At 42.7% G+C, this 10,637-nt stretch overlaps 1 protein-coding gene across 1 annotated transcript in view; it reads right to left on the bottom strand.

The window, feature by feature from the left end:
* LOC308090478 (leukocyte cell-derived chemotaxin-2) overlaps window positions 1-10,637 on the bottom strand; it is a 30,411-nt gene continuing 19,774 nt past the window's right edge. Inside the window, exons 3-6 of the mRNA XM_080435677.1 lie at window positions 7,431-7,740; window positions 4,360-4,450; window positions 3,861-4,006; window positions 1-226 (exon numbers count right to left, since the gene is read on the bottom strand). Of these exons, the coding sequence (XP_080291803.1) occupies window positions 60-226; window positions 3,861-4,006; window positions 4,360-4,450; window positions 7,431-7,437 (411 nt within the window). The 5' untranslated portion in view covers window positions 7,438-7,740 and the 3' untranslated portion in view covers window positions 1-59. The remainder of the gene's footprint in view (window positions 227-3,860; window positions 4,007-4,359; window positions 4,451-7,430; window positions 7,741-10,637) is intronic.

The following is a 10,637-nucleotide window of genomic DNA, read 5'->3' as shown; positions in this document are numbered from 1 at the left end:
GGGGCCCAATTTCTTTCCAAAATGGCTGCTGTGCATAGAGCCTATTTGCAGCTCCAGGTTCAAATGAAGGGTGAGGGGTCGGAGCCGTCACACATCCGCAGCTCCAAGTGCGAGGTGATGCCAGCGAGGCGCTCCTGCAGGGGCAGCAGGTAGCCCAGGGCTTCTCCCTGAGACACTGGGCCCACGTAGCGGTATGGACGGATGTTAAGGATCTGCACAAAGTGAACTGGAAGAAGACAGAAATGTACAATTTACTGTTTAGCAGTGATGGAAGAAGTACTCACATTTTTTACTTGTAAAACATTTATTTTAGTAGTTTATTATCAGGCTGCCCAAGTAAGTCCCTAAATAGCCTGCAGCTAGTCCAGAATGCCGCTGCGCGCACACTGACAGGAACCAGAAGAAGAGATCATACTCCTTCACTGGCCACTTTGCACTGGCTCCCGGTTAAATACAGAATAGAGTTTAAGGTTCTCCTCCTCACATACAAGGCTCTCAATGGACAGGCACCAGTGTATCTCAAAGAACTCATCAAGCCCTATAAACCAGCCAGAACACCATTGCGTCCACAGTTTGAAAAAATGCTTACGGCTCCAGGAAACCCCAAAAAGGTTAGAACAGGAGGCAGAGCATTTAAGTTTCAGGCACCTCAGCTGTGGAACCTTCTCCCAGTCTCAGTCCGTGAAGCAGACACACTCTGTATATTTAAGACTAGATTAAAAACCTTTCTTTATGATAAAGCCTATACACGAATCCACGGAGCGCTGCCCTGGGCGCAGCCATTGCTGCGGTGTCAACGCTCCGCGGACGCGACACCGCAGCAATGGCCGCCTACAGGCAGCTACAGGCAGCGCGTCTGTGGATTCGTCTATAGCCGAAGTGTATAGATGTAGACAGATGCCAGGTGATTGTTGACCTACATTGTGAATTTTAATTGTATAGTGTTTCTCAGTACTCAGTCACCCTTTCTTTCTTTCTTTCTTTCTTTATTAGGATCCCCATTAGCTTCCACAAAGTGGTCGCTAGTCTTCCTGGGGTCCTCACATACATAACATGTATACAATAAAAACAGACAATAGACCCTATAGTCATCCTCTCTCCCCTCTCCCTCCCCACGCTCTCCCATCTCCTCTCTCCTCTCTCCTCTCTCCTCTCGTCCTCTCTCTTCTCGTCCTCCCTTTTGGTTGTGTGGGTTTGTGTCCCACTGGTGCAATTGTAATTAACACTGTACGGATTCACGCTCTAGTAAGGCCTGCCACTAATTCCACACCCGGGGACCCGCTCCCCGGAGTTTCTTTTATCTCCCACGTCGCAGTTCCATGGACTGCCACTACGGACCCCCAGCTGCAGATCAAGAGTGTGACTGGACCGGGCCTCTCCATGGAGCACGGCCGTGGATTCCTACTACATTACACTATACCACTACACTATACTTTATATTATCTTAACATTCTTATATGATACCATTATATACTGTATACACATTATTGTTGTACTATATTATATTATCATATACTATCTTATAGTATATATTTGCTACTATTGTTATTGTTACTACTTGTATCTCTCTCTGTCTCTCCCTGTCTCTCTCTTCTTTCCCCCCAACACGGTCGAGGCAGAAGGCCCCCACCCTAGAGCCTAGGGTCTGCTTGACGTTTCTTCAAGTTAAGGGGGAGTTTTTCGTTGCCACTGTCGCAAAATTGCTTGCTCAGGGTGGGACTGTCGGGTCTCTGCTCTACATGTAAAGTGTCTTGAGACAACTTGTTGTGATTTGACACTTTAATAAATTGAATTGAAATGTACATGTACTAGTTACTTTCCACCACAGCAATTTAGGCATTTAGCAGACGCTCTTATCCAGAGCCAACTTCCAATAAGCAAGGTAATCACATACATAGAACGCACATACACAGAAGATACATTGGCACAGATCATGTCATTTATTTTGTATCGTAAAGTGTTTTTAACCAGTGGTGGAAAAAGTAGTCAAATGTTTTACTTAAGTAAAAGTATCAATACTGCATTGTAGAAGTACTCTGTTACAAGTATAAGTCTGGAATTCAAAATGTACTTTAGTAAAAGTACAAAAGTATTGGTATCAAAATGTACTTAAAGTACCAAAAGTATTAAAGATGTGACGCGTTGTGAGCTTGTAGGTCAGCTATTTTCACTATTTTGATTTTTATTTCAAAATAGCAATAAAAAAGAAAGGGTTTTGGACACACAGTGTGAGGTTTCCGCCTGACAGAGGCAATATCATTAAGTCACGCAAGCTGCTAATGAATAAACATGTTGGCTCTGATGAGGGGATCATGCAGAGGTAATGTGTCTCTGTGATAACTAACTGTTCCCATGGTTTACCCGGAGATGAAAGGAGCTGACAACACATGTGCTTTCCATAAAGCAGTTCAATTAGAGGTAGTGTGAAGAATAATGATGTTTACTCATCACTTTGGGTGGATTATCAACGCAGGATGCGAAGAGAAATCCATCAGACATGGCTCTCGCACACAGACATGTGCACACACACACACACACACACACACACGCACAAGCACTGACGCACACGCACACGCACGCGCACGCACACGCACTGACGCACGCACGAAACGCGAAGCGACGCGTTTCGAGCTTGCAGATCTCCTATTTATGATGCCTTTTCATTTCAATCCTGGAAAGTAACAGTTCTGGACATATGAGGTTTCCACTCGACAGAGACGCTATGATAGCCATTAGTGGAGGCGATTCCACATTGTGAGCCTTTGATTGGGTTTCACGTGGAGGTACATGTCAGTGTCAGAGGCAAGCAGGAGTTCAGGGGGTCCTCAGCCCCTCCCTTCAGCTCTTTGACTAATACCTCCAAATCAGCCCCTCTTTTATCCCCCAAACGCCTCCAAAGTGAAAACCCTAAACCTCACCCTTGCCTACAATACTACAGATGAGTGTTTCTTTCCCAAACATAATGGATCCTGGGGGGGGGGGGGCAACCTTATGTTGCTCTATCGCTGTATAATATGTGTGTTGTGTGAATGTACTCATAACATAAACAGTAAACAGTAAAAAAAAAAGAATGTTTTCCGGTGAATTAGTCGCTTTACGTCTCGTTTCCACATAGTTTTGTGTGATGTCCATAATCCTGCAACATTCCCTGTAGTGTTCGATGCAAGGAAATGCATTTATTTTACGGATGAATTGAAATGATCACTTTGTTATTCATGTAAAGTGCATTTGAGTGTACCCTGAAAAGTTCTCCATCAATAAAATATATTATTATTAACATAGGCAAGCAACTGAATTGAATGTGTCTACTGGTCTACTGTGACACGTTTCCTGGCCCACGGTGCATATGGGCTCTCATATGGAAATCCGTAGCAAAAGTTGAATTGTTGTTCAAGCAAATGACGTATGACAAAGCAATAATAATGTGTGGTTGTCACAAAATATCTAGATACACGAGAACTTGTCTCACGGTACAACGGTGCCTTGGCACACCACTTGGGATCCACTGTAGTACCGTACTTCCGTACAGCATGATGTTTTGTCTTACCTCAGGTTACGGTTCTTACCACACCTTACCATACTTACTGCACCTCCTGTCTCTCACCTCAGGTGCTTACTGCACCAGATATGCTAGTGTAAATATGTAGATAAATTGTTGTTTTTATTGATCTCTCTCTCTCTTCCCCATGCCCCCATTCTTCTTCTTTCCTTTCTATTTGTTTACGGAAATAACAAAAACGATGGAGCTTGCACAAAAACAAATTTCACCCACTGTTTTAACCTGTAAACCTGTGATGTGACAGATAAAGCTGATTCTGATTCTGTTTTGTAACAAGGAGAGGTGTGAGTGTGGTTCCTACCATGATTGAGGAGTTTGACCCCATCGAACTGCATGCCACCGGTCCCTGAACGACCCACCGGACCTGCCAGCGAGCCTGAGAACGGAGCGCTGACGACTCCATAGTCATCACACACCACATCCACCGCCTTGTGGAGCTCCACGCCTCTGTTACAGGAGACACGCACAGAGAGAGTATAGACAGATATGGTGCCGTCTCATAATGACCATTAGTGAGGACCAATTATATGAGGATAGGTTGAAAATGGGTGTAGTTGTCCTTGAAAGGGATAGTTCACCCATTTATTTATTTTTCTGTCGATTAGTCACCCCATGGAGACTCATGGATATACCGGTAGGAGATACAAAGGAGACTCTTTGTGTCTTCTACCGGAACCTCTGCCGGTCATCAAATTATTGTCTCATCAAATCTCCATGGGGTGACTAATCGATAGAAAAAAAAATCATTGCAGGGGTGAACTATCCCTTTCAGCATGAAGCTGCGGGGACGACAGCGTCACCTCCTGGAGTTGAAAGCCCCACAACCATACACGTCACAAGCCCTCACTCTGTTGTTGTGGTGGCCGGCACACAGGACGCTCCAGGCCCCGCCTGCACAGACAGGACAACAACACGGACAGCGGTCATACCGAGCAACACCAAAGTGCACAAAATCATAACATCATAGTTGGTATACCATCGTGCTTTGTCAAAGCCACACATGTAGCACACTTATGTCACGGTCACAACGAAGGGCGACAAAACTTACGATGACATTTACGATGTTGTTTACAAGGGGCAGAGCTGCAGTCTGTGTGTGTGTGTGTGTGTGTGTGTGTGTGTGTGTGTGTGTGTGTGTGTGTGTGTGTGTGTGTGTGTGTGTGTGTGTGTGTGTGTGTGTGTGTGTTCTTTTTGCAATTGAAAGTCACAGCAACAAACGAAGTACTTTATTCCGAAGACAAGTACTTGTTGTGCACTTCAGTGATCTTCAGAGAAGTTTAGCTTCTGCTATATCTAAACCAGATATGAATAATAATTCAAAAGCATTTTAAAAGTGTGTGCGTGTGTGTGTGTGTTTGTATTTGTATGCCTTTCTGCAATTACAGCCACAGCAACAAACAAAGTACTTTATCCTGAAGACACTACCGTAATTTTCGCACTATAAGCCGCACCTGAATATAAGCCGCAGCAGCTAAATTGAATGATTTGTACATATATAAGCCGCACTGGACTATAAGCCGCGGGTGTAAAATCCATAGATTTAGGAGGTCCCCTAGTGGCCGTTAGCTGTAAAAATCCATAGATAAGCCGCACCGTTATATAAGCCGCAGGGTCGAAAAATTGGAAAAAAGTCGCGGCTTATAGTCCGAAATTTACGGTACTTGTCTTTCACCCAAGCTGTACCGTGGCAATATTTCAACCTGATGAGAATAACAATTAAATGTGGGTGCTTGGGTGGTGCAGTGGTAAAGTACCTTTAACGCAACGTGGAGTCTAGGGGTTCTAATCCACTTCTGTGTATCTGGCTTGGCCAAGCGCCTGTACTATGAGCACAATCGGCCGTGTTCAGGGGAATGTGTGACATTTATCCCCGTCAGACCGGAACAGCCTAAGGCGAGGGATTGTTTTCACTCCTGTCTGTCTGTCTGTGAACAGCTCATCTCCGGCACTGCTGGGCCAATTGGTGTGAAACTTTGCCAGCACACTACCAGTAGGCCAAGGAAGAACCTCCACTTCAAATCAGGCTGTTATAGCCACCATGAGGTTGATTTTTGCTAAACACATTGTTTGCTACTACTCCTACAGATTTCGTCCGAACCTCACTCAAATCAGTACACATTATCTCTGGAGTCATGTGATCAAGACGTATCAGTCAGATTGTTCATATGTCATTCTGATTGGCTACGATTGGCTTCCAAAGTTTGCAGGAGTGGCCCATTTTGCACAAAATGCCACAAATCATGAATGCAGTGTCCAATTGGCGTGAAACTTTGCACGCAGACTCCCAGTAAACCAAGGAAGATCTGCCATGCCAAATGTTTCCAATCAGCCCCATGGTGGTGCGATAATAAGTCGCAACACAGCTCTGGGTAGACAACTCTGCCTGGAGGAGCTATACACTCTGAGGAGCACCCCTTTCTACCTGTCACTGCACTTACTCCTACAGGCTGGGCTAGCACCTGTCAGCGGGGAACGCTGAATGGGAAAAGGACAGAGGTGTTACATCTTCCCGGAGAGGGCTCCTCACTGGCAGGTGAGCCAGCAGTTGTGGAAAAAGTACTCAATTGCATTACTTAAGTAAAAGTATCAATACTGCAATGTAGAAATACTCTGTTACAAGTCCGGAATTCAAAATGTACTTAAGTAAAAGTACAAAAGTATTGGCATCAAAATATACTTAAAGTACCAAAAGTAAAAGTACTCATATATGCAGAATGTCCCATTTCAAGTTTTCAAATGTATAAAAAGCTTTTGAAAATAGCAGATCTACAAGCTCACAATGCGTCGCATGAGCTTGCAGATCGGCCGAAAATGTATATAGGGCTGAAGTGGTCAATGTATGTTTTGTAATAATAATCTAAATCTACAAAGTAACTAAAGTTTTCAAATAAATGTAGTGGCGTAAAAGTACAATATTTGGATCCGAGATGTAGTGGAGTAGAAGTAAAAAAAATAAGTATTGGAAATTGGAAATACTCAAGTGCAAATGTACGTAGTTACTTTCCACCACTGTGAGACAGTAAGGTACATACCGTAAGCAGTGACAACACAGAAATGTGTGGTGAGGAATGAATTGGGGTGAAAAAGGGTGTAACCAATATAAAAAACAAAAAAGTAAATAATTCATAAACATATCCAAGGTGTGTATTATGTGTGTGTTTATGTATATGACTGTCCTTCTGCAATTAATAGTCACAGCAACAAACAAAAACAGTTCATCCCAAAAACAACACTTGTATCCTTAGATGTCGTTCAGCCAAGTTGAACATCCGCAACATTTCATGTGTGTGTGTGTGTGTGTGTGTGTGTGTGTGTGTGTGTGTGTGTGTGTGTGTGTGTGTGTGTGTGTGTGTGTGTGTGTGTGTGTGTGTGTGTGTGTGTGTGTGTGTGTGTGTAGGGATGGGTATTGGCAACAATCTCACGATACGATACGTATCACGATACTTGGGTCACGATACGATTATATTGCGATACGCATCACGATACTTGGGTCGTATCACGATATTGGGATATATTGGGATATATTGCGATATATTGCGATATATTGTGATATATTGCGATATATTGCGATATATACATATATCACAACTACATATTGTTTATATATACACTACATATTGAGTAGCTGCAGATCTGTGATAGGTTCTTTGAATGTTTTTCATAAAGCCTGTATCTGAGGCCTGTATTTTTTTTTTATCGCGATATTGATACTGGAGTATCGATACAGTATCGCGAAATAAAATATCGCGATATATCGTGATATCGATAATATTGCCCATCCCTAGTGTGTGTGTGTGTGTGTGTGTGTGTGTGTGTGTGTGTGTGTGTGTGTGTGCGTGTGCGTGTGTGTGTGTGGCCATGTGTCTGTCACCTGGCATACAGCACTGATGTGTCTTGGCTTTGGAGCACTTGTCTCTCAGATAGCGACCTTGGCATATGTACCGGTCAGGCTGGCAGATGCCTCCCAGTCTGGTACAGCCCGAGTCGTTCGTCGGCCCAGGTCTCTTTCTTCCCGTTCCTTTGACCTTCTTGCTCGATATCAAAGGCTGGGTTCTCTTGTGATTCCCCCGCCGTGTGATTCATCTTCACGTCGGCGGCCCCGTCAGCTTTCTTCACTCGGCTTTGAGACAGAGACTGTCCCCTTTTCTTGTCATTTTCCAGAGCACAGCTGAACCACAGGTCTTAATGTGGAAAAAATGGGAAAAAAAATTAGGTGAAAGACAGCAAAAGAAGGTCACACAGCACGCACACACACCAGTGGTGTAAAGTAACATGTAAGTACATTTACTCAAGTACTGTACTTAAGTACGCTTTTGAGGATTTTTGGGCGGTGAAACCGCCCCTATAAGTGAGGTTTGGATATTTGTACAACAAATCCTGCGCTGTGATTGGCCAAAAATGTACCCCGCCTAACCCTGTACCGTGATTGGCCAATCACAGTCTATTCAGGACTGTGATTGGCCAGTGTCACATGACACATGTGCACAGCCCTATATAAGAAACCATAACTTTAAAAAAAAACATAAATTTGTTTTTTTAAAGTTATGGTTTCTTCCATCATAAAGAGTGTTTCAATACATGTATTTATTTTTTGTACATGATTGGTTGACTCCATTCAGTATTGTGATTAGCTAGCAAGACACCGCCCACTTCACACAGGGTGTGATTTTTTACTTTACTGGAGTATTTCCCAAATTCAATACTTTTACTTCTATTCCATTACATCTCAGAGGCAATTGTACTTTTATTCCACTACAATGTAATTGACAGCTCTAGTTACTAGATACTTTGCAGATTTTGATTATTATTACAAAATATACATTAACCACTTCAGCCCTATATACATTTCAGCCATTTGAAAATAGCCGATCTACAAGCTCACAATGCGACACATTGTGAGCTTGTAGATCTGCTATTTTCAAAAGATTTTTATACATGTTGAATTTGGGACATTCTGCATAATGAGTACTTTTACTTTTGGTACTTTAAGTATATTTTGATGCCAATACTTTTGCACTTTTACCCAAGTCAATGTTGATTACTGGACTTTTACCTGTAGTATTTCTACACTGCAGTATTGAAACGTATTGATAAGTAAAACAAAATTGTACTTTTTCCACCACTGTCTCACACACACACACACACACACACACACACACACACACACACACACACACACACACACACACACACACACACACACACACACACACACACACACACACACACACACACACACACACACGCACATGTCCGTGCTAAACTAGGCTGTTAGACATCTTGCGTGGTTAGAACGGTTAATGGGTTCGTGGGCATTAGGGAATGCCATTTGAAAGCATCAGCTAAACAACTGCTAATGAGTAATTTCATGTGAAAAAAAAACATAATTAGGCTTTTAGTTTCTACCATGGCGTTAATATAGAAGCATTACGCAAAACACATGAGTGATGTACAATTATTCGCTAACCTTATAAGGCCTTTCACGAAATCACATCACATTTCACTGTCAGTTATCAAATCCCTTAACATTATTCATTGCTAGAAAATGCCACACATTCCTGTGTATTATCATGAAAAAAGACGAGGCTGGTGCCATTAACTCGGAAGAAACCCTTTGTTCTGGTAAGTTCATCGCGATACATTTTAATTAGGTGCGTGCAATATTCTGGATCAAGAGCAAAGTTTCAAAGCCCATCCATTGGGAACCGCCGCGCCCCGTAGACACAAAGAGACAAAGTTCAACATTGCATGTCACATTTCCATTCTGACAGCCAACTTATCATCCTTCCCACACCCACACATCACACAAGTCCTTGATCTTCATTAACTCCATTAACCTCTGAAGTGAATATTTCAAACACTGTGACTTGGTGCAAAACACACACACACACACACACACACACACACACACACACACACACACACACACACACACACACACACACACACACACACACACACACACACACTCTCACACACACGCAGTGGTGGAAAAAGTACTCAAATTCTTTACTTAAGTAAAAGTACCAATACTGCAATATAGAAATACTCTGTTACAAAAGTACAAAAGTATTGGCATCAGAATATGCTTAAAGCACCAAAAGTAAAAGTAATATTTGAAAATAGCACATCTACAAGCTGGCAACGAGTTATTTAAGTACAGAACTTAAGTAAATGTACTTAGTTACTTTCCACCACTGCATGCACGCACACATGCAGGAAAGCAAGCACGCACACACTAAGCTGCACTTGTTCACCACAACACCTTAATGACAGGGAGACTGGCATGCAGAATCTGCTGGATGGGGCATGGAAAAGCTATTTTTCTTTGAACGTGGTTGGCAACGAATAAAAGTACATGCAGCGGGGCCTTGTGAAAGATAGGCAGCGTAAGTATCCCACACTAATGTTAGAAGCAAATAGCGTGCATAATAACAATTGGAAAAACTGAATTTTAAACCTGACCCAGATAGAACTTGTGAGCTAATGATTACCCTCGAGGCCTCGTCTGCAATGTTTAGCAGGCGAGACTCCATGGGGATGCCGTGGCTGTGTTTACCAGAGGAATCCCGCTTGTCACCAAAAGATTTGCGCTCCGGTGGCTCCACAGGTTCAAGGTTCAATGTTTCTTTATTGTTACTGTACATCTTGTGTACGGATACATAAGAGTACAATTCTGGTTCCTCAGAAGTTGTAGCAACAAAAATAATAATGATGATAAGCATCAACACAACAACAGGAGAATAGCAAAGATCAGAGATGAGCAGTGGTGTAAAGTAACTAAGTACATGTACTCAAGTACTGTACTTAAGTACAATTTTGAGGTATATTTTACTTTACTGAGGTCTTTCCAATTTTCTGTACTGAAAATAGCCAATCTACAAGCTCACAATGCGTCGCATCTGCTATTTTCAAAAGATTTGTATGCATTTTATCCTCTGTCCTCTGAGAGCTGTATTTGTTCTCTGAGAGCTGACAACAGTCATTTAATCTGTTGAGCAAGATGGCTGTCTCATTTTCATGTTGCTCAACAGACCTTTGGAGTCACGGTGCCTCAAGCTGAGGGGTCAGAAACAAT

The sequence above is a fragment of the Gymnoscopelus braueri genome (genome assembly GCF_963280865.1).
Source record: "Gymnoscopelus braueri genome assembly, chromosome: 8".
NCBI lineage: Eukaryota > Metazoa > Chordata > Actinopteri > Myctophiformes > Myctophidae > Gymnoscopelus > Gymnoscopelus braueri.
Note: the sequence above shows the minus strand (reverse complement) of the source record. Positions and strands in the feature narration are given on the sequence as shown.